The sequence below is a fragment of the Sander vitreus genome, chromosome 5 (assembly GCF_031162955.1).
Source record: "Sander vitreus isolate 19-12246 chromosome 5, sanVit1, whole genome shotgun sequence".
NCBI lineage: Eukaryota > Metazoa > Chordata > Actinopteri > Perciformes > Percidae > Sander > Sander vitreus.
This window is the reverse complement of record NC_135859.1, coordinates 26,618,760-26,642,664: the sequence shown is the minus strand read 5'-3', so window position 1 is coordinate 26,642,664 and position 23,905 is coordinate 26,618,760. Positions and strand designations below refer to the sequence as shown.

General features: G+C 39.9%; 4 protein-coding genes across 5 annotated transcripts in view; 1 reads left to right on the top strand and 3 right to left on the bottom strand.

Annotated features, from left to right (window-relative positions):
- kcnt1b (potassium sodium-activated channel subfamily T member 1b) overlaps nt 1-11,135 on the top strand; it is a 73,270-nt gene extending 62,135 nt beyond the window's left edge. The window contains exons 29-32 of the mRNA XM_078251304.1: nt 322-342; nt 640-937; nt 6,262-6,346; nt 7,272-11,135. Of these exons, the coding sequence (XP_078107430.1) occupies nt 322-342; nt 640-937; nt 6,262-6,346; nt 7,272-7,392 (525 nt within the window). The 3' untranslated portion in view covers nt 7,393-11,135. The remainder of the gene's footprint in view (nt 1-321; nt 343-639; nt 938-6,261; nt 6,347-7,271) is intronic.
- Nucleotides 11,136-11,177: 42 nt separating this feature from the next.
- On the bottom strand, nt 11,178-14,862 carry LOC144517674 (uncharacterized). Its single transcript, XM_078249803.1, has 3 exons — nt 14,779-14,862; nt 14,635-14,700; nt 11,178-14,524 (listed from the first exon to the last, which is right to left on the bottom strand). The coding sequence occupies exon 3, from the start codon at nt 14,445-14,447 to the stop codon at nt 13,185-13,187; it is 1,263 nt and encodes a 420-aa protein (XP_078105929.1). The 5' UTR covers nt 14,448-14,524; nt 14,635-14,700; nt 14,779-14,862; the 3' UTR covers nt 11,178-13,184.
- Nucleotides 14,863-18,116: 3,254 nt separating this feature from the next.
- Nucleotides 18,117-20,348, bottom strand: LOC144517749 (uncharacterized). Its single transcript, XM_078249871.1, has 3 exons — nt 20,342-20,348; nt 18,945-19,469; nt 18,117-18,362 (listed from the first exon to the last, which is right to left on the bottom strand). The coding sequence occupies exons 1-3, from the start codon at nt 20,346-20,348 to the stop codon at nt 18,139-18,141; spliced, it is 756 nt and encodes a 251-aa protein (XP_078105997.1). The 3' UTR covers nt 18,117-18,138.
- A 560-nt stretch (nt 20,349-20,908) lies between these two features.
- The window catches only part of camsap1b (calmodulin regulated spectrin-associated protein 1b), a 29,967-nt gene continuing 26,970 nt past the window's right edge, over nt 20,909-23,905 (bottom strand). For both annotated transcript variants that reach the window (XM_078251302.1, XM_078251303.1), the window contains exon 18: nt 20,909-23,201. In XM_078251302.1, the coding sequence (XP_078107428.1) occupies nt 22,905-23,201 (297 nt within the window). In that variant the 3' untranslated portion in view covers nt 20,909-22,904. The remainder of the gene's footprint in view (nt 23,202-23,905) is intronic.

Genomic DNA, 23,905 nt, shown 5'->3' with positions numbered 1-23,905 from the left:
CCAACAAAACGTTCCCAATTACTTTTAACTATTTTAATAGCCAGTGTGTGATTATTAGAATAGAAATCTGCCTCGAAATAATATTTGGCAGGTTACGTAGGTGGCTAGTATAAGACATAAACTCACCAGCCATAAACCAGAAATGTACCATTGCTGGCTAATGTTAATTTCCCACCATTTAAATAGTGAATAATTAAATAGTAAATACTCCATATTTACTATTTAATGTGCTGACTTTTGATGGTTTTGTTCGCTTTGGATGCCCCCATCTCTCATTGCATCTATTTTTGTTTGGATGTCTGTTTGTCCGTCTCTTTTCAGTGCAAGGGCAGTAACGCACAGGTAAGATCCAAACATGCTTGTTTTTTAGTTTGGATATTCACCTTCTGTTTAAGGCACGCAAAGATGAAAAATACCTGACATTTTCCTGGCATTTATCAATAAAGTTGATAACATCACATCTTTATAATGCAATCACCTGGAAATGGCACTTACAAAAGCATTAAAGATGGAAGTTTGCTTTTATTGACATGCAGACAGATATTTCTTTAAAAAAATAGAACACAAATGACAAAACAGTCAAGCCTACACAAACACATTCACACATCCAGCGTTAACACTGCCACGATGCTTTCCCAGTCTCAGGTGTCCATCAACATACAGCAGGGCGAGGAGCATCGCGAGCAAAGAGAGTCCTGGAAGGAGAAGACGGCCCACAGAAACTCCTCGGCGAGCGACCAATCGGAGCACCCGCTGCTGAGGAAGAAGAGCATGCAGTGGGCCCGGCGGCTGAGCAGGAAGAGCACCAAACCGTCCAGCAGGGCAGAGCGTATCTCGCAGCAGAGACTCAACCTGTACCGACGCTCCGAGCGACAGGAGCTGTCGGAGCTGGTCAAGAATCGCATGAAGCACCTGGGCCTGCCCACCGTGGGATACGGTGAGTGGAACAGCTGATGGCGTGAGATTTAGAAAAGTGATGGTCAGTCTTATCTTTATGTAAAAGTTGATGTCTTAAGGTAATTCAGTGCAATAGTTAACGATATATTACTTGTTTTAAAGCAAGACTAAATACAGTATAAGTGGTTATTAACTGTGAATGAATAATGAATAATTATTTAATCATTAGCTCATAATTTGCCTGAAAATAAATAATAATGCAAATGATAATGTTACTTGCAGATTGGAGTTTCAGTTCAGTATAAACATTTCTTTAAGGCTGCAGCAGCACGAGGCAGAAATAATGTAAATGTTGAGTGAAACCTAGACCTTCTTAGAGCGTAAGAATCTCAGCTTTAAGGTGAGAAAACATAAGAGAAACTGAAATGGAAAAAAAAAAAAAATGGTGGTGTCCCTATTACATTCATGATCATAGTTATGGAAGGTTTAGCAGGCTAGCTACCAATGTTACCTGTGAAGCTGTGGGCTTGTATGGCTGGTTTGAACTTCAGTCTAGGTCAATTAGCTAATCTACATCAATTATTCTGGCGAGATTGTATTTTTCTCTTTTAGTATTAGTAGTATTAGTAATACTTAATAGTATTATGCAGGAAGTAAACCGCATAAGGCATATAGAGCTGAGACAGCTGAGACACCCCTCCCATCGGCGCTCTTACAGGACATTAGCATGTGCCAGATTTAGCGTCCCTCTCGCTCCCACTGCCTTTATACATCCATGTGCTTTCCCCTGTCCTGGGAACGAGCACAAACGGAACAGTGTTGTGTGGCTCGGTCTGAGAGAGCCAGGACACAGAACAGACAGCTAGTGGACCGTGCGAAGATATTCGCTGAATTTGACAAACAGACATTCTTACGCTCTATTGGATTAGAATTGCAGACTCACTTTTTTTTTAATTATTATTATTATTAACTGGCTTTAGCTTCACTTGTTTATATGATTATTTTTTTTGTAAATTGACTCTCTTTGTGTTTTGGACTGTTGGTCAGACAAAAGATATTTAGATGTCAATTTTCTGACATGTTATAGACCATACAATTAATCAATAATAATCATTTAGTCATTTCGTTTGGGTTTTATCCTCTCATAATTTTACATTGTTTAGATAAGTAGCCATGTTAGCTCTACTTAGGTTGCATTCATTGACTCAAAAAGGACCAAAACTAGTCATAGCAAAGCATGAGCTCCAATCAGACCTGCGTCTCTGAGAAAGGACACACTCAAATCTATCTACTTTCTTCTCAATAGAAAAATCTGAGTTTAAGTGATTATTTTGCTTCACCCACTCTCAACCAATAACATTATTTCATCCGTGAGAGCAGCCTTGTTTGAAAAACTCCAATCTGTGTTCCAGTCATTTTATCTCATTTGATCTCATCTTACCATGTGTTGTGGGTCTTGATAGTACAGATCAACAACATCGCACTACATCATCATTAACCTTCAGAAAACATCATTTTCTCACGTCAGTATCACACTCATCAAACTCTTGCCCCACGTGCCATCACACATACACACCACTTCAGTCATGATCATACCACTATGTAGATGTGAACACGTCACGCATGGAGATGCAGCAGCACCAAACCAAGTCTCAATTGCATTGGATCACAGACTGCAATTGCCTGCACTCTTATCTGCTCACTTCTGTACTTCACTTCTTTAGTTTTTCTCTCCTCCCAGCTTCACGCTTCAAAACAAAAGCAGAATCATGCTCCAGATGTGTTGCACTTCACATTAACTACATGACTAACTAAACATTATGTAACGTGTCAATTAAATACGTTTCAGGAAGAACCCTAAAAGCTCAAGATCATCTTATGAACCATGAATGTCAGTGAGGATTACTGCAACAGGATCACAACATGTGGCATATGAACAATTTGGAAGTGATTCTGTGCACACACCAATGCATGGCTTCTTTGCATCGCTCTCACCTTTTTTTTAAAGTTATTTTTGAAACTTCAAATGCATTCGCTGCCTGCCTGATTTATTTCTTTTTCTTGTTTCCCCCCTCCTCTGTTCCTCTCCTCCTCCTCCTCCTCCTCCTCTCTCTGACACTGACTTCTGTCTTCTCTCCTTTGGCTTGTAGAGGATGTTTCTAATCTCACTGCGAGCGATGTCATGAATCGAGTAAATCTAGGATATTTGCAAGGTAATTCTGTGTGCTGTTTATAACTCATTTACAACAATGTGAGTGGTTACGTTCCATCTTGAGGGGAAAGGAATTTTCCTTTCACCAGCATCCTTTTGAAGATTAGTGCACTGCATTTATCCACAGAACTAGATATATCCATTTTTAGATAATTTTTTCTCCATTTTGTTTGATCTTTTTTGGTTGATTATAACCTTTGCAGTTAAATATAAATGACCAAATTAGGATATTGAGGTTAACAGTGAATGCCGTTGCTCAGAGTTGCAGGACATTTCAGAGCACCCGTATACAGAGGGGACCAGGCCTTCAGGTTAGCTGGTTGATCACAGTACCACAACCCTACTGCATGAGTGTGTTTGAGTGTATGTGTTTTGCTAGAATGAGTGGTAGATCAGCAGCCAATATCTCACTATCTCGCTCTACTATCTCTCTCTCTACCTGGTCTTTTCTGCATTGTGTTTCCGTGAGGTGACGTTCCAAATGGCTAGAGTACTGCAGGGCATCAGAGTATGGCTTAAAGAGTGGAGCGGAACGCATTATGTCTGTGGATGGAAGGTTAGATGTAGAATCTAAATGTGTAGCTTAGATATATAAAGAATAATGTGTGTATCGGAGGTGTCCTGATGCAGAAAATAAAGAACTCGGTAGAGGAAAATGCGTTCTTCACCGCCACTTTGCCTCTTATTTCCATATATCAGGACACCTCTAGGTGTATTTTCGCACTTATACCATGGCCATGTAACCACAGGCAAAAAGAGAAGCAGTGTTTAGATTGTCATTCATTTCTTAAAGTTTGTTTTCAGTTATTGTAATGCATGGTTAGCACTGTTGCTTTAGTTCAGTTAAGTATAGCTTGTGCACTGATTTATAGTGGTGGTTCATTTGTTGCCATGGCTCCGTACTCCAGCACATTGAACCTAAAGAAGAACCTAAATCAGCTAAACATTTTGTTTTTGCTGACCTCCAGTGGTTTAACTTCTAAAGTGCACAATTGAAGTGAGTTAGCAAGCGGCCAGGAAAGTAAATAGTTAGCGAAAAAGCTGATAAATGGTTGAAACCTCCAGCTATATGTCGCCCCAAGTGGTAGCAGTACGAATGCAATCTTGACCAACCTTAACACTGGAAATTCCAGAATATATCATGTATGTATTTATTTCATGGATTAACACCCACCATAATAAATATAATATTAATTTATTGCATTAAATATTCAAATGAACACATTTGGAGCATCACTAGGACAAAAGGTAGGCGCAAGAGAGCACTGAAACAAGGTATTGCATCTATTAGGTAGACAGTTTAGGAATAGTTCTTATTTTATACATGACTCACTGAAGTCTAGACCATTTTATTTCTAGGATCAATAGTCTGCTGCTATGTCCTGGAATTAAGCAAGATTGTTCATGAACAAACAACACCAGCAACTCAAAGTCACAGTTTCATCGTCCTGGACTACAGAGCCACAACTAAATAAATAACACCACTGACTTAATACTTTCTGACTGCACTGTATATGTAAGATTTCTTTTTTTTAACTGCCCACTAATCATAAGAGTATTTTCGGTGACCATGGTATAATCCATAGTTAATACACAAAGTAGTCTACAATAACAATGTGTGAATTACAGTGGGAAACAAATTTGTAGCATATTTTCTCTCCACTTACTGATCATGTTTACTATTATAGAAAAAAATGTAACTTACAAATGAGAGGTTGACCTCTTCCACTTTCACACTCCCAATGTGTTCTGCTTCACTCTGTTTGGTTCGAGTCGCTCTGCGTTTGGTTTCAGTCTTGACGGATGCTGGAGCATGTCTTTCTGTGTCTGTGGGGGTGTCCATCTGGGCGGGGGGGGGGTTGTGGGGGCTGGGTGTTGTCCGTTGGCATGGCAACCTGCCGCCTTGGTCCAGTGTGGAATGCGCAGAAGAAAAAGAAAAAAAAAAAGAAAAAAAAGGTATGCGATGGAGATCGACTTGTGGTGTAGCCGCGGACGCTGTCTGCATGTTGGCTCTGTTCTGAAGCTGCGCATGGGGTGCTGTTTCAGTCAGCAGGCAGCATGGGCCTCCCCTTGTTCCACAAAGTGCCCTGTCAGTAACGGTTAGCCCTTCTCTCTCTTCCACCCCGCCTGGCTTTATAAAGGGCCACAAGCAGGTGGGTTATCATGGAGACACATGTGCCCTCCTTTTCCTTTCTCCGTCCATCACGTAACGCAAGTAGGAGCCGCCGCCAGAGAGCACACAACACACATACATAAATAACACACATAATATAAATAACACACATAACACACACAGTAATATGACTCATCAGGTGAATGAATGTTAAGTCAGTATCCTCTTATTGATTCTTCATAAAATATAAGACCTCCATAGTGTAAAACACTTTCCATGGCTAGCTTAACTATATTGTGAAAGCAATAAAAGAATATTGTTGCAACTGTTAATGTTCACTGTTTATGTAGCCTAATGCAGATTTACAGGTAACCCTTTATAGAAGGCCAAAATAGTTTTAAATTTAAATCAAATAATAAAAAAAAAGATTTAATATTTAGTTAAATAAAAATTCAACGAGTAATGTATCCATAGCTAAATAAATACAATTGATAATTATATGAATTCAATTATTTAAAACCAAAATAAATAGTTAAAAATAAATCCATTTGTTGTATTGGTGGTTGTATAGGCCGATGTGTTATAAGAAACTGGGGTACTAGGTTTGAGGTAATTCAATTCAAAAAAGTGTTTTAAACCCCCAAATATCAATATCGGCCTCAAAATTCCAGTATGTATCAGTATGAATGAAATGCAAAACCAGTTTGTAAATTTAGCCATTTGTTTCCCGTCAAAACTGTATTGTCAGCTTGGTTTATAAATCTGTTGTTATAGTATGCAATTGAATTGTTAAATTGTAATTGTTAACAGTTGTAACAATCATCTCTTAGATTAACAACCAGATTAGGAAAAGAGCATCTCCCATACTTGCTCCGATACGTGGGTTACTTTGCCTTCGTCCTCACTAGAAGCTTGAAAACCAGAGTCTCATATTTCAGTGGTGAGAGGGCTCATTTCCTGGCTGATGTACTGTATAATGAAGGAGGACGAGGGAGGGCACCAGAGCACCTCTGAAGGTCTCTTCTGTCTCATTTTCCAGACGAGATGAATGACCACCAGAACACACTGTCCTACGTCCTTATCAATCCGCCTCCTGACACCATGCTGGAGCTCAACGACATTGTGTAAGAACCCCACTTTCTCTTTTTTCCCCTTATGTCCAGCAGACTTATCTTTGGTAAGAACAACATTATTTCATTTCAAATGGAATGAGGAGTTATTGAATGCAACTAACACCAGCCGTCTCACAGAGCATCATCATTTAAATAAATAAAACTGCAGTTAGACTGTAACTAATACACTGTACTTCTTCTAAGAAGCAATAACTTGGCGTGTAAAGTCATAAAGATCCTGCGTTAAAAACACGCATGACAAATTATACTATTTTGGCCACCTAGTATGCGATCGATGCATGCCGACCATTAGACCGCATAGGTGTTTTGCTGCGTGTCATACTGTATGTAGTCTCGCATTGCCAGACCTTTCTCCACAGGGCTGCGGGGGAGGGTCTTGCTAGTCCACACGGCATTCCGGGATGGGAGAAAAATGTGCTCTGGTTTATTGGCATTTTTTTAAACCAATCACAATGGTCTCGGGCGGCGCTAAGATCCGGACGGATCCGATGTCGCTGCAAAATAGCCTCGGGAAGGAACTTGTTTTGGTGGAACATTGTACAGTGTACATTCAAAAGGTGTTTTAATCGTGAAACTATAGATTAACAGTCTATGCGTGCAACAGATCGGACAGATAGTCTAGCTAGCTGTCTGGATTTACCCTGCAGAGATCTGAGGAGCAGATATAGTTCTCATAAATCCACCAGAGTTTAGAACACAAAGAAAGCGGAAGGTAACGGACATCCGGCAGAATTTCCAGCGGCACCGGAGCAATCCCAGAAGTGGAACGTTGTGGATATAGACTATACTGTATGCCACCAGTGAGCTACCATTTAGGTTGCGACTGTGCCTATAATTTTCCAGTAAATGGTCCTGCCCAGACTTTAATCCATACTTACTGCTCCATACTGGCAGACAATGTTAACTGTCTTTACAGGTACATTATCCGGTCAGACCCGTTGGCACACATGCCAGAGGACTCACAGGTGGGGCAGGCCCGCAGCACCAGGAACCAGCAGGACTTTGGCACAGAGACAAGAGACGAGACTCACCTCTAAAAAAAAAAACTAAAAAACATCAGTCCTCGACACCCTGACACCTTAATCTGTAAGCCCCGCCCGGACAGACAAAGCATGTTTGTCTCACTCAGATGGAGGCTTGTCTCTGGCCACGAACAGCAGTCCATAGTACATGCGCATTACGTGTCTCTCAGCTCAGAAATAATCAACCTTTTAAAAGATGACCCTGAGAGACGCGCTGTTTCCCCAGTGAGCTGCTACAGGAGGATGCATGAAGAGTGCCTCGCTATCGACCATGACTCCCCTCGCACACCTTCTGTACTAACACAGTTCACCGTCGCAACCAAGCACAGGAAACGGCTAACTCCTTCCAACCAAAGGACTCCGAGATTTGAATGGGTGTTGTGAGAGGTCTTTGAACAGTCGAAAGCTTTTTGTGCACATACTGTACAGGACATCATTTCACTCGGGGGGAGGGGAAGGGGCCGACTTCCTCTACGCCGGTTTCTGCCTAAACTCACAAAGAGCCGAATCTCGTGGCAACTGCACCCTCCGCCACATCTTAACATTCATTAAATTTAAACAATTTCAGCATTTACCATGAAATTACATTACATGTGCACTTTATTTATTACATATGTCTGTTTTCATTTTTTCTGTTTCTTATCAGACAGGATTTTCATTTTCTTTATGAGCACAAACTTTTTTACAACAAACAATATATACACACTGTAGTGGCTCTTTAATCAGCCATATTAGGATTGTCAACATTCCTCTCTTTGTTGTGTTGGACGCTGATTTCCAGTGTGGTTCTTGTTTAAGAATGAATATTATAATATTATAATAATATTTTATTTCACTATTTTAAGTGTCCCAAATCATCAGTGTGCTATACAGTATGTGCCATTCTTTTGTTTATTCCATTGCTTTGTAAATATCTTGAAAATGATTTGTACATGATGTACCATTTTGCATCCGTTTTGTGATATCAGTGTTGGTGTTTTTTTATTTTTGAGCCTGGCCGATTTATTGGCTGGGACGATATTATCAGCTGATCTGAGATTGTCAAAGATATGTCAGGCTCATATCATGGTGGCTATTTTAACGTAATTCGAGTTTGCCCACAACACTCTCTACTTCATTTATGTATGTTTAGTCTTATTTTCTTAGCGAAACATAAGCATAGTCATGTATTTGTTTTATTTCTTTTTTTATAGTTTAATGTTTTTGATGCATTTATGTATTCAAATGTAAAATGTCTCACTCACTACATATCTTGGTCATCACCTTTTAATAACCAGATTTAAAGGAATAGTTTGAAGTCTGGGTAGATAACCCTATTTGCTATTTTGCAAAGTTAGTTGAGAAGCTTAACACCACTCTTATGCTGTATGATAATTTAATTGTATACTTTTTATTGATCCCCAGTGGGGCAATTACAATTTACACTGTTAAAAACACGCATGCCTGAAATACATACACACATGCTCAGAACCTATTCATGATAAATATAAAGCTAGCACCAGCAGCCGATTATCTTAGCTTAGCATAAAGGATAGGCTTGAAAGCAGAGGGAAAACGGGTAGCAGCACCTCTAAAGCTTGCTACTGTACATGTCATCTTGTTTTAATTGGTACAAAAAAACATGTTGGCAACAATTTGTTGTTTTTACACGCATTTGTGCAGATTAAACAAGCTATTAAGTGTTAGTGAGTTTAAAGTGCTGGTGATTTTGGAGAAAACCAGACCAGCTGTTTCCCACTGCATTAATGTTTATTCTAAGTAGGGTTGGGTATCGTTTGGGTTTTTTCCGATACCGGTGCTGAAAACATACTTTTAAAACGGTGCCTGAAACGATACTTAAAATAAATAGGGGAATAGGGTATTTTACAATAACTTTGAATGCACCACGAGGCTTACTAGTTTCAAGTGAACGCACCTTCTGTGTTGTTTTTCCAACAAAGGCAGCTGCACACTGCTTAACGTCGCGCTGTTGGAATCCTCTACAGTGAAATACAGACACCGTTTAGCTGTCAGCATTTTAACCGTGTTTAATCCAGCTGCTAGCTAACAGTAGGCTAACGTTACCTGCTGTCAAGTGAAGTGTTAACTAGCATCACATCGCAGCGATGCTTCTGTTGCCTCTAACGTCTGTTTCAGAGCATCTGAGAGCAGCGGAGAAGGCATTTAATTGGCACCGAAATGAGACTCTGAAATCCGCGTTGCTATTCGGTCCGGTAGAGACCGGTCGTTTAGGCACTGGTGCCGTATTAGCACCGGGTCTCGGTACCCAACCCTAATGCTAAGCTAACAGTCTCCTGACTATGGCTTTATAATTCACTGACAGACATGAGAGTGGTATCAATATTCTCATCTAACTCAAGCAAATAAGCGTATATCCAAATTGTCCAGTATTCATCATTTTTATCAGAAATACTTCAAATGATACTGTCCGATATATCATTATCAAATGGCTTTAACTTTAATATCAATATCGGCCTCATGAATCCAGTATCGGCCAGGCTCTAGTGTTTGTATAAATTTACTTTTTAAAATATGTATTTATAATGTAATCCTCCTGTTTCATAACTCATTCACAAGTTGCAGTTCAACTGGTAGCAGAATGTTTTGCACAGACAGTGACGGGCACAGTCAAGTCCATTTCTATCCTGTAATCTGTTTCTAAATCTCTTTGGAACATACTTGAGCTGAAAACAAAGTGCTCTCCTCTCTAAATTGTACAGCCAATCAGTGTGCAGTATTTAATCCTTGTTTAACATTCCTCAGCTCTATGTTGTTCACTGTAAATAGTAACTTTATATATTTAACATTTGCCGTTTGGTTTCGGTCTCGTCTGTGTGATGAAAGTGAAAGAGGACTTGAACTATTTTTTGCACTAAGCTCTGCGGGGATGTGTAGAGCATAACAGCATGACCCTTTAATCTTAATCTGTACAACACGGTGGACAGTATTCAACCGTTGCTGGGAAGCAAAGACAAGTCAAACGTGCAGTAACATGTCATGCGTTTTGATGTTTTGATTTACATTGCAGATGTTTGAAAACTGTATTTTTATGAGTGTCATTCTTATTTATCTGTAAAGAAATATGAAGCGATAGCAATGATGATGAAGTAATCTCAGATGGATTTGTTTTCTCTCTGAGATCTGCCAATATTTTTTGTTTTGTTTTAAAGGAATCAGCATAAGCTTTTTTTGTGTTTAACAGTATGTATTTTGCAAAGCATCCCATTGAAATGTACTGTTGATCTTTGCTCAGAAGTGTCAGATTACAGGGCAGAAGAGCCCGAGGAGTGAAAGCGAGGACGATGGAAGATACGATTGGTGTGCTGATCCATTCATTTAACGTCTTCATGGTCCTCACTCCTGACAAATGTTAACAATCCACAGAGTTCACTTCAGATCTCCTACTGTTCATACTTACTACCATAACTACCACAAGGGGCATGCAAACACTAAACAGCATGTTTTGATATACAGTACAAGCTTGCCAAGAATGATACATTTTGTACATTTAGTGATGTCCCATGGCTAGAGAAACACATAACAGGTCAACTGCTTGCAAGTTGGAGCCATTATTTGATACTGTGTATTTATATGAATGGAACATGCATGTTGTGTCCAGGTGTTATCATATTATGTTTACCTCCACGTTATGTTTTTAAGTCATTGTCAAAAGGGGTTGATCCATTTTGTACTATTTCTTATGAGAAGCGAGTGTACTTCTCGACATATGAAATATGAACAAATAAATGCTGCATGCAGCCAGATACAATGAATGAAAAGACCTTTTTATTTGATCTCGGATCGTCAAATGACAACTTGAATAGGAGTATGAATACAGGAGCAATCACATGTAGATAAATGTGTAATATAATTTAATTAGAGTGCTATTATTCAATTAGTATAAGTATTGACTATCTTGAAATTACAGGGTCATTACATTTGAACTGCAGGAATAGTTTGACATTTTAGGAAATACACTTATTTGCTTTTCTTTGCTGCAAGTTAGACGAGAAGATCGATATCACTCTATATAGTAAATATGACGACAGTTAGCTTAGCATAAACACTAGCCTGGCTCTGTTTGAAGGTAACAAAATCTGCATACCAGCAGCTCTAAATCTTTCCAATTAATTTGTTATATCTCCTTTGTTTAATCTTAACAAAAAACATGTAAAAATGTTACCAAAGAAGAGTTTATCTAACTGCAGCAGCAATATACAAAACATGGCTTAAAAAACTTTAATTCCAGTCCCTCCAGAAAAACGTGATTATGTGATCGCATAATTCAATGCATAATCAGCCAAAGTCCGCATATTTATGCGGGGGCCGCATTTTTTCAAATACGCCGCACTTTCGCCGCATAACTTGCCGATTTCCCCGCAAAATATGCGGGGCTTGCACAATTTCATAATCCCCGCATTTTCGTTGCAAAAAAGTCACATATATCTTAGCAGAAAGTTGAAAAATGTTGCGTTTACTTCACACAAGAGCAGCCATTTTCCCCTGTTGCCATGGGAACGTTATAAAGTAACGTAATTACGCGACGTGAACATCATCGAAAAGCTGCAAACCCCGCGATGACGCCATGATGAAACCACAGTTTTTGCAAGTTCCCGCAATTTCATTGCATAAAATTGCATAAATATCCCGCATATTCCATCGCATTTTTTAAGAAAACGTGCCGCATAATCAAGAATTTTTGTCCGCGACAATCGCAAAAAAACTCCGCATTTTTCTGGAAGGACTGAACAACAGCTTTAAAGGTGCAGTAGGTAAGACTACAAAAAAAAAAATCCGGCTCCTCTGGCACCACCTCCAGTCTGTAGTGCGATTTGTAAAAATACACCGCTCCCTGTTCAGATGCACCAATCAGGGCCAGGGGGGGGGTGTCTAACTGCGTGTCAATCACTGCTCATACAAACGCATTCATTCTCCCTTGTCGGGGGAGGGGCTTAGAAGACCGTTTTGGGCTTTAGCAGAAATGGGGGGAGGGACTGAGAAGTTGTTGATGTTCAAATTTTTGGGCGAGGCCTCGATCTTCGCAATCCATCCTACCTACGGCACCTTTAACTTTACTGGCAACACCTAATACTCGATACATTTCTTTAGAGGTCCAGACTCGGGTATACCGAGGCAACATAACACTCAAACCTACTGGCACAAGCACAATATTTGGAACTTGTGCCGTACAAACTCACTGGAGCGTCTCCTTGATGGACAGCCATGAGAGTGGGAAATCTCATCTAACTCTCGCCATTAAAGAAAATAAGTGCATTTCCCAAAATGTCAAACTATTTCTTTGAGTGTTGACAAAGATCATTTTTAACTGCAGCAGCTAAAATAAGTTATTTTACTTAACTTAACCCTTTGAGGACAAAGGACCCGCTGGCACGTCCAATTGATGTTTCAGACAACACTCCTCAAAAAGCTCTATTACAACATTTCATTTTAGACATTCATTATACATTTATTTACTATTTTATTCATTTATTACACTACTTTTGTGAACCTTAGACTTTGGTAAACTCATTTCAAGCAACAAAACAATTCATCAACACATGTGTAAGGGTGTACATGTTTTTACAAGAGATTTGAGGAATTCAACTTTTCAGCCTTAGGGCCAATATTATCTCTTCACACATTGCTCTGGGATACATTTGGTCCTCACTATTCAGAAACCTGAGTTTGCAATAAACATTTTGATATGAAACATTGATATCAGGTTATATGCAAATACCCTAAAAAGGTGAATCTAAGAGAAATGCCCTTAGAGAGGGTTTGAGGGTTTTATTGTAAGTGAATAATTTCTAAACTCCTTCGGTACATCTGTCCTGACGCCGCTGCTTGTTGATCTGTACCTGCTTCCACCTTTCTCTGGTCCTGCGACCGTTGTTCTGAACCACTTCGTGCAGCAGGTCCATGAAGGCGTACTCGTTGCCGGAGAGCAGGGTTTCATCATCTGGTGAGGCGCCACCGGAGGGGGCCCTTGAGCCAGTGCTTTTGTTTTCTGCCCTCTGTCTGCTTGTCACAGCTTGCTTTGGTTCCATCCGCTGTTCAACCTTGTTGCTGCTCTTCTTGGTGTTATTCAGTGCAGGATTTTCAGAAGATTCCAGGTTTTGATTTGGACCAAGTTTTTCCTTATTCAGATTTTGGGTCTGTCTCACAGTAGCAGGGTCCTGGATCACCTCTTCCTTCTTTAGCCGCTCCTCTAGCCTTGTGTCAGCGTGGGAAAGAGCTTTGCCCAAAGAAGTGGTCTTGTCACTTGGTTTTGACTGAGATTGTCCCGACTCCATGTGAGCTACAGTCATTTTTACAGGTTCTTGATTTGGAGCAGTTTGTAAATCTTCCATTTCATTTTTCTCAATGTCATCTTCCTTTTTGTCCCGGTCAGAATCAGAGGGACGCTCCTCCTTCTTTAACACTTTCTTCACCTCATCTCCAAACTTTGGTGTCCAAATAGTGAAGACATCAGACCCCTCCTCCTCCTTTATTTTACATCTTGCCTGCCACTGAGCTGCAGTTGGAGGCCAGGTGGCGATCCTCCCCATTACTTTTCCCATCTGTGATCTTTGACCTGGACCATCAGTGGACTGTTTGTTGAAATCATCAGGATTGGGTTTATTCTGGTTTGTACCGATGCTGAGATAAGGAACAGTGTCAGTGATTGCAGAAACATGGTGGGAGTTTTGCTCTTGATTTCGACCAACATCGGCTTGTTTAGCAATTTTGATCACATCAGAGTTTGTTAGATTTTCTGTCTGAATTCCTCCATCTACTTCACTTTCATTTCCCAGCTTCTGCTTTCCTTCATCTTGGTTTGCTGTGTCTTTTGACTGAGTCTCTGTCTCAGTTTGGAAAGTCCCTTGATCTTTCACAGGTGCACAAAAAGGAGACATAAGGAGAATAGCATTAGCTGACTTAGCTCTGAGTCCAGTAAAGGATCTCCTCCATCCCATCTCTGAGTCCCAGTGATTGTTTTCTCCTTTCTCAGAGAGTCCTGGAGACTGAGCACAACTGGATCTGCTGTCTTCTTTCAACTCGTTTCTGTTTTCTCCCGGACGGCCAGGCATCACAGTTTTGTTGTTGCGTTTCCTCCGATGCAGCAATGCCAGGAAACACACCACAAACAGTAGCAAAAACAGGACCACTGCAGAGGAGCACAGGCACAGCGTTAGAAGGAATATACTATTTAAAGCATCTGATATTTTTTTTTCCGTACAATCAAATGGAAACCTGCTAAAGAAAAACTAAACATACCTATCACAACAACCAGTGTCGGGACAATGCTGGTATCAGACGATGGTGGTGATGTCACGCAAGTTCCTGGAAGGAACAACAGACATATGAAGCACAAATTATATAAAGGTTCAAATATCAAAAGATGAGAAAGCCCAGGCATACCAGTGGGTGCAGATATTGTTACGGGCAGGTCAGAAGGTTTAGGATGGACAGAGATCTCCGTCACTGATGGTGGTGATGTCACGTAAGTTGCTAAAGGAAACAACAGACAAACCAAAGAGATAGAAAGCTGCTGAAGCAGCACAGTCTTCTAAATATGTTTTTTTTTTTAATAAAATATATGGTTTACAATTAGTTTTATCTGCACCTGGATCAAGATCAGAATCGGAATACTAGAGACAATCATGCTAAATGAAGGTGTAACTTCAAAAAAGAATATTTAGCTGCTTACTGAATTTTGGAGAAAACTCCATTTGATAATTAAGGACATGAAAGCTCCAGTGAGTAGATCTTGAAATGTTTTTGTCAAACTTATATTTCCGAGTTCAAGCTTAACAAGAATGATGTTGTAATTTAAGATAATTTACAAGCTAGGTGAGAAAGGGGGGGAAGACATGCAGGAAATCGTCACAGGTCAGATTCGAACCCTGGACCTCTGCGTCGAGGCATAAACCTCTCAGTATATGTGCGCCTGCTCTACCACTGAGCCAATCCGGCCACATGATGTTGTAATTCAACAAGAAAAAAGTCATAATATTAACCGACTATGAGAAGGAAAAATACTACTACAACTTTATTATCAAAACCTCAGTTTTCCCCCCACTAACGGGCCCTTATACTACTTTTTGTTTAGCTTAAAATTCTAAATAGTGTATACTTTGTTCGGAAAGAAATGGGCAGGGGCTATACAAACACATGAATCCAAAATTAAAAATAAATGTGGCTTCTAGGTTTACAGTTCAGAGATTTTGCATGAGAATATACCATGTTCTATAACTGACTACATGGTGGTGCTATCCACAAAAAAACTCATTTGTTTCTATGGTCAAACTTTCCAATACATTTAATTGAAATATGTTGGGTACCTTTTTGCAATATCCTGCAAAGTACTACACAATTAATAAAAAAAAATATATCTATATAATGGCTTGAGAATATTCTAGTGTTAGGGCCACATGACAAATAAAACAGATTTGAAGAATAAACATGAAATATTTTGAGAAGAGTCGTAATGTTGTGTGATTTTTGCTCTATCGTGGATCACGAACGGACGGACTAATCTCACCCGTTCACCACGAATCGTGGTGAACAGGTGAGATTAGTCCGTCCGTTTTTGGGGGGGTCAAATGGGGGATATGGATAACCTTAAGTTATAGCTTTCACAACAAGCACCTCATTTATTATCAGAGGTTTAATACTATTAAAATGAAATCACAAATGTTCATGATTTATTTTTCCTCTTATGAAATTTTTCTTGAAATTAGAACTTTTCCCCACAGATTTTGTCTCTAGTATCTCGTAATGGTCTGATTCCATTGGTATAACATGTTTCAAGTATGAACAAAACTAACCAAATGTACCAGCCTTTAAAGTAGATGTAGGGACCGTTATGAGGATATCAGTGGGTTTGGGTTGAACAGATGTTTTTGTCTCGGATGTTGGTTGTGCTGGAGGCGTTGTCACAACTTTTTCTAGGGGGAACAACAGAGATACTAACTAAGCACAAATTTAGTTAAAACTCTAATGGTCAAATTTTTTCAAACACAAACTGGGACAAGAAGAACCGCATGTACCAGTGTGTGAGGACATTATTATAGGTGCATCACTGGGTTTGGGTTGAACAGAGGTTTTTGTCTCCGATGTTGGTCGTGGTGGAGGTGTTGTCACAACTTTTGCTAGGGGAACAACAGAGATACTAGGCACAAATTATATATCTAAGAAGTGGGCAGAGATACTAAGCACAAACTAGAAAATTAATTTTCTGCAGAAAATGCGTGTGAATGCTGAATAGGTAAATTGGTAAAGCTAAACTGGATTAATAGCTTCAATCTGTAAGAAGAAGTTCAAGTAGTGAGAATAGTTGGAAAGGTGGGAATTGTTTTAATTGCCATGAATTTCACTGACAAGTTGAATAACACCACTAATGTAAAAAAGATGAGGAATAATTAAAGTTTTTTTTTTTGAAAAGCTAATGCTAAAGCTAAACTGGATTGTTGGTTAAAATGTGTAAGAAGAAGGTAAAGTTGTAAGAAATGTGGAAAAGTGATAATTGTTTTAATTAATATATCTTTAAAAGTTGAATAATAGCCATATTGTATAAAAATTTTAGGTGTTACAACAGTGGCAAGTGAACGATATATTACTGTCTGTATTTGCAATTTGACTGTCTGGCAAAAATGCTGCGTCATGCTTACTAATCAGTGGCCATGTTTGTAAACACAGAGGGAGATCGCTTTGATCTCTGATGTAATCAGCTAATCACCTGTGCTAGACTGCTGCCATTAAGGGACACTGAGAGCGACCTGTGAAAGAAAGGCTCAGACAGCCTAAAGTATAGGTGACATAAGTGAAATGACCTCATCTTCAGCGCCGCAAGTCCTTTGGGAATGTATTGATGTAAAATGTATGTGTAAAAATTAAAAGATAGGGCATATCAGCGATTCAAAAAAAGTGGTTCGTTGTGCCTTCGTTGTGAAATGTCAAGGATGTTTAACATGGGCAGCGAATGGAAGAAGATTTGGAACTGTTGTCATTTGGAAGCTCACCGAGCAAAATGTATACGTTCTATTGCTTAAATGAGCACATTGGCTGAAAGTAGACACACATACCTACGTTTTGATGTGTATGTTGTATGACAAGTAAAAATTGTGGGCGTGAGAGTTATAGAGAAGGGACTAAGATGATTTTCTTTAAGGCTCCGTGCTTTAGCGATGACATCACCCACTGTAAGTCACACAATACACACCCATTATAAACTTCCTGAAAGGAACACTAAACTTAAACTTCATTTTCACAAAAACTGTTAAAGATATCAAACTGCTGAGATAGAGCCTAATTTTGTTTTGTTTTTGTAAATGGTCTAAAGTTTGATTGGTGTCTGTAGGAGCAAGTATGAAGAAGGAGTAGCATTTTTAAGTAGAAGAGGATTTGAAGCCTGCTCTCATTGACTTTAATTGTAATAAAAATAAATTAAAAGCTTAATACTCTAAAAAGAAAAAAATAGCAGAACAAATGTTGAGGAAGTCCCATCATGTGCTTAAAGAGCTTAACATTTTGATATTTGAATGTTTTTTGTAGCTAAACGTATGCAGAAGTTAGAGGCGACCAAAGAAAATTGAAGAATAAAGAATCGGATAACTGAATCAGCATTCACACAATTACATATCTAAGAAGTGGGCAAATATCCTGATTGTACAACCCAGTCTCACAGCGGTTCGTGAAATGGTCCCGTTATTTAATCTATTGATTAAAAATAACGTGACCATTACACAAACTGCCGTGAGACCGTGTTGGTGAAGAATTTCAAATATTAAACATTAACTGAGAAGATGTACCAGATGTGAATACAGGGACTGCTGTGTGGATAACAGTTGGTTTGGGATGGACAGATTGCGTAACTGACGATGGTCTTGGTGGAGGAGACGTCACGCACAGCGACACGTTCCACACAGGTCGACCCCTCAGAGATGGAGGACTCTCACAGGTCACCTCCATCTGTCGGTCTAGCAGAGATCTGCTTTGGAGATCTGAGAAGAAAAGCAGCTTTAGGTTTTTACCAGTGTTGTAGTCAAGACCACCTAAACCGAGACCAAGTCATAACCAAGACCAGAGTATATCAAGACCAAGTCAAGACTTTGAAGGGTTAAGACCGAGACCAAGGTAGGGCGAGACCGAGTCTAGACCAAATCAGTGCCAGACAGCCAGAGCTTCTCCTGTCTCCCGCATTCACTTTCTTGGGAGTGTGCGTGTTAAGGGGGTGGGGTGAGGGGGTGCACAGTAACAAATTTCAAATTAGAAACGTGTCAAGTTATTGGTCGCATTTGAAGCAGGAAGTTTTGCATCCAATCACAGTAATGATGTCAACACATACACTTAGACAATGCAGAGGCAATTTAGTGATGTTCCTACAGTTGTGGTCTTGACCAGTCTTAAAATAAAACCTGTCCTTTTTATCCAAGATCGAGTAAAAATGTGGTCGATTCCGAGACGAGACCTTCAAAAAGTGGTCTTGAGACCAGGCTTAAGACCAAGACCGATCTTGAGTACTACAACACTGGTTTCTACAATGACTTGCTGTTTTTAGTCTATAAATGATATATTTCACAAACCTTTGAGGAAGTCGACAAAGTCTTGAGCTCCACAGGAACAGTCCCAGGGGTTCCCATCCAACCTGATCTTGGTGGATCCGAGAGACCTGAAGACCTGAGGTGAGACCTGAGTCATCCTGTTCTCAGACAAGTCCAACTCAGCCAAGATGGTGTTGGAGCTAAAACTATCTAGATTAATTGTTCTGATCAAGTTCTTATTCAGACTGAGCCTTGTAAGGTTAAGGAGCCCGTTAAGCGTGGACTGATTCAGAACTTTGATTTGGTTTCCTGTAAGGCTTAGATCGCTGAGGATATCAGGCCGACCAAACCAGTTTGGGTTAATCTCTGTCAGCAAGTTGTGGTTTAAACTGAGACTTGTGAGGTTCTGGAAAGAACTGAAGGCCCCTTCAGCGATTCCTGTGACACCAGCGTTGTCGATCCTGAGCCTGGTTATGGAGACGAGGTTGTTGCTGCGAAACACAGTGGAGTTTATCTCCCCAACATTCTTCAGAAACATCAACAGAGTTGAATAACCAGGGCTGAAACCTAAGAGCACAGTATTAAAATGATATGTTATTGTGTATAGAACCTGAAACGGCAGTTTGTACATGAAATTAGCTGCATTCATTGCATGATTTCTGACCAACTTGCCAACCCCCCTTTTATTTACGTTGATTCAATTTGCAACAATGCATATGTAAGATGAGTGCATTAAAGGGGACCTCAATGTCTCACTGTATTTGAAAGCCAGTAATTATGTATGCATGTTAAACCTATATTTTGTGGCAATAATATTTTTTTGAGCAATTTCAAAGTTGTACTTGCGCTGCCATCTAGTGGTTGAGTTGGCGCAATGTAACATCACCAGATGGAACTTTTTCTGACCACAGTCGAGAGTGATGAATGTGTTCAGAAATGCAGCAGCTATCAATCTATGGAGGTCAATATGGCGGGGGGTTTTCTGCCATAAAATTGTTTATGTTTGACTACCCTGAACAAAGCATTATGATCATCAGCCGACACTAAAACTCTCCACTGATTACCAAGAGGATGAAAATTCTCTTGGGCAGATCGACAGCACTTTAAAGTTTGGTTAACACACATTTAGAAAAATGTTGAGAAATCGATTGGATTTACACTTTTATGAAGTTTTTATAAAGCTGTGGTAAAGAATCCATTTTATTAAATGCTAATATGAGCTGAATACATTTGGCTAAACTTTAGGTCCTCACCTAGTGGTATTGCTGGGCAGAAGAAAACGGTATCCTCTCCGTAACAACACCGGCTCAAATGCACATTTAGCAGCATCAAAACGAGACCAGCAACAACTGTGGAGATACAGAGAAATCAGAATAGCTTTGAATTCAACATTTCATCAATTACTACATGTTGTATGAGCAAGGAATACGTGCACTTACCCTTCATGGTGACCAATGTGATCGACTCTGGGTGCAGTCTTAAAGCTTGGACTCTACCTAGAGTGAGTTTACCAAGTTTGGGAGGTCTTGTGATCACCTGAACTAGCAGGTGTGAAAAAAAAAAAACACTGTTGCCATAGCAGAGCAGAGTTTGCCATGGTTATGAGCGCTGGCGTTGTGTTGAGGCATTGAAGACGCTGTTCCAGTTGGGTGGTAGAGTGTGAGGCAGTTACCACCAGGGGAGGACTGAAGATGTTTTGACTACTTACTTAGATTTGCTTAAATTAGAAACCTAGTGTCATGTTGGACGATACATTTTTGCTTTGAGAAGATTTATACAACCCTGTGACGTTAGGGTTAACTCAGAAATGGGAAGAAAAATAAACATTTCCGTGAAAAGATGCAGCATTGCCTCTTGTGAAATAAATGTGAAAAAATAAAAATAAAAAATGTACTTGTTGGTGAGCTGTTGTGTATAAAGATTAAAATCAGTGTGGTGTCTAAAACTAGAAAAACAAAAACAAAACAGTGGAGTCTCATAAAAATGGACAAATCAAGGAGAAAGAATAAAAATGAAAAATGTGACTTTAATTCACTTGAAAATTTATTCCGTTTCAGTGCTTCCATTTTTAAAATAAATAGATGGCATGGGATCAAAGATAAAATCAACATGGATGAAAAGTACACTAGTGTAACAAAAATGGTGCACAAATGCCAGTACAATCTTTTAGTTAACATAAAAATACACTTGCATACATTTAAGGATCTGCCACCTCCCTCGCCCAAAAACAAATCAATATGCAGCAAATGAGAAATCAAGTATTCTGTTGTTTTTGGAGACAGCAGTAGTATCATGTCAGCAGAGGCCCTTCAACTTTACATTTCAGTATTAAATCTTAGTGTTTGGTTAAGTTTTAACAATTTTACGAGTGCACAACAGCAGTATTACCAATTAGTTCTTAGTGTTTATGCCCATTCAAAACGTAAAAATCCCAACAAACGGAAAGTAAAGTGCTCGTGCAACACTTACGGTTGTTCTCGAGGCCAACAACGGTTTCTAAAAAAGCACTTTGAAAAGACAGAGAGAGAAGAGAGAGACGATGTGGCAGTGTTTGTCAACACCTTGGAGGAATGTTCTTTAATGTTGGTATATAACTGAACCACAGTCCCCCGTCCCGCCCACACAGAAACCCCTTCGTGAATATATCAAATACTGTCATTCGAAGCGGTTACAGAGAGGTGCAAAAACACCCTTCACAACAAGAGTGTGTGTGCCCCTCTCGTGGTTAAAGATGGGACAGGCCGACAAAAACACTCAGGGATGGAAGGAGAGTTACATTGCATGAAAGAAGCCAGTGTTCATGAGTGCACCTTTATACAGGACAATTCAGGAGTGAGAGAGAAAACATAACTAAGCTCTAAACATCAGAGAATTCCCGTTATGAAAACACATAACATCAGCTCAGACTCTATACCACATTGCTTTAAATCGTAATAAAAATAAAATAAGCTGAAACAAAACCAAAAAAAAAAAAAAAAAAAGCATAATTTCTGCACCAAGACCTATCATTCACCCTCTTTTGACACATTCGAGGAAAAGGATGTTTTTGACAAATAAAAGTATTTAAAATGACCGTTTTTTTGTTTGTTTTTGTTTTATTGTTTTTTTTTGCTATACACATATTCAGTGCTACACGATCAGCGACAGTTTAAAAAGCTGTTGAAAAAATTGACGATAGTACCACGATGCGTGAAAGGCCAACGGATGTCTGAGGGAGACCTGAGGAGCTTCCCCCCCGTGACAAAAGAAGAAGACAGTTCAGAGCAGCAGGTTCTTTTTTTGGAGATCCCCGGTGAGGCAAAATCGGCAATGCCAGCCTGATTCGACAGATTTGACAGTCCACGCAGGAAGAGATGGTTGTTTTTTGATGGGACAGCAAGGCATTCCAACAGTCCTAAAGGGTTGTACAAAGGTCCCTTGTTTCAGATTTTCTGAAAAGAGTGACAAAATTCCCCCCCAACGTCCCCTAATTTTGTTCCGAATTCGTCCAAAGGACAGGCGCTTCCGGGAAAAGAAAGGACTTTGGTGCTGCAGCTGAGCTCTCGACCATGACAGTGCTGAACTAATAAATACTTTGTGGGAAAAAAATGGACATCCACCACATATGAGAGAGACAGAGAGAGGAAAAAAATGCCACATGCTTGAGTCGTGGTTGTCGTATAAAAAAACAGAGCCGGACCTAAAGAAACCAAAACAGATTGCACTAAGGTCACAGGGAGAAGAAGCAAGTTCAGCTGGCGTTAGTCTTTTTGTTGCCAGCACCAGTCCCTCAGACCACCTGTGACACACACACACACACACACATACACAAACATACCCTTTCCCATGTTTCTGCCTGGGTCCACCTACAGAGGACCACAAGTACATGAATGCGGCCTCTCCCGAGTAGGTTTTTTAGACTGAGCATGGCGAGCTTGGCCGCGGGCATCAATGCAGTCTGTTCAGGAAACAAGCAGGATGGGGATGATTCGGATGACGCAGGGCTTAAAATCCAGTGCTCTGCTATTTTCCGCTTTTCTTTGGCACAGCACCCCTCTTGGCCTGCCACAGGTGGTTGTGGATGGTCAGGGCATCCACGCTGACTGACACAGTCTTGGCAGGGATGACGGTGAACTGCTTTCGGTCTGAGCTGTACTTGTACAGCTTATCAATCATCTTCTTGCTGATGCTCTTGGGTCCTGTTCCCGTCAGCTTCTGTATCTCTTCGGTGTCAGGGAAGTACGTGTAGAGCGCCCGGAACTGGCAGCCACCGTCACGAAACAGGATCATCAGGTGGTTGGACTCGCACTTGTCCAACTCCTAGTGGGAAATGAGGTTGACCAGGGATAAAAGAATATTATTATGGCATAGATATATAACATTGAGCTATATTACAGTAGTAAGTTTGTCAGCGCAAGCCTGCTGGTTCAAATCCACGGAAAACAGAAAAAAAACGTGAAAAATGTAATAGAAAAAACCTTTTGAGCCTGAAAGAGACTTTCCCCCCTAATAATTATGTTTGAAACATTAGAGACATCTTGTATTTGAAGACAAATCAATAACATGTTCACAAAAGCAGATATATTTTGAAAAGAGTGACTACCTGTTCTTGTGTTGTGTATAATGTGAAGTCTTGATGTTTGTGTGATGGACTTAGTCCACCCCAAAAGTGTCCAGTAAGCCTAGTTTAACCGTTTAACAGTTTGCAGTCAGACAAGTTTTACTGTTATGGAGGAGATACTGTAATGTACAAGTGGAGAAATGTTTCCCACCTTGGTACCACAACAATGGACCAGAGAAAGTATGTTGTTATGTTGCCAAAATAGCAGTGTCACCGAATTTAATGTTAGAAAATCGTGAGTACAGTCAGACACACTGGTCACATGCATAGCAGAAGCAAATTTGTAAAAATATGTCTCAAACTGAGTTCATTTACACATACACCTGTGCCTTTATATAAACAGATGACTTTATATGAACAGATAAATCAAACTACTCTGTAAATTCCATGAAGCAGATGTTGG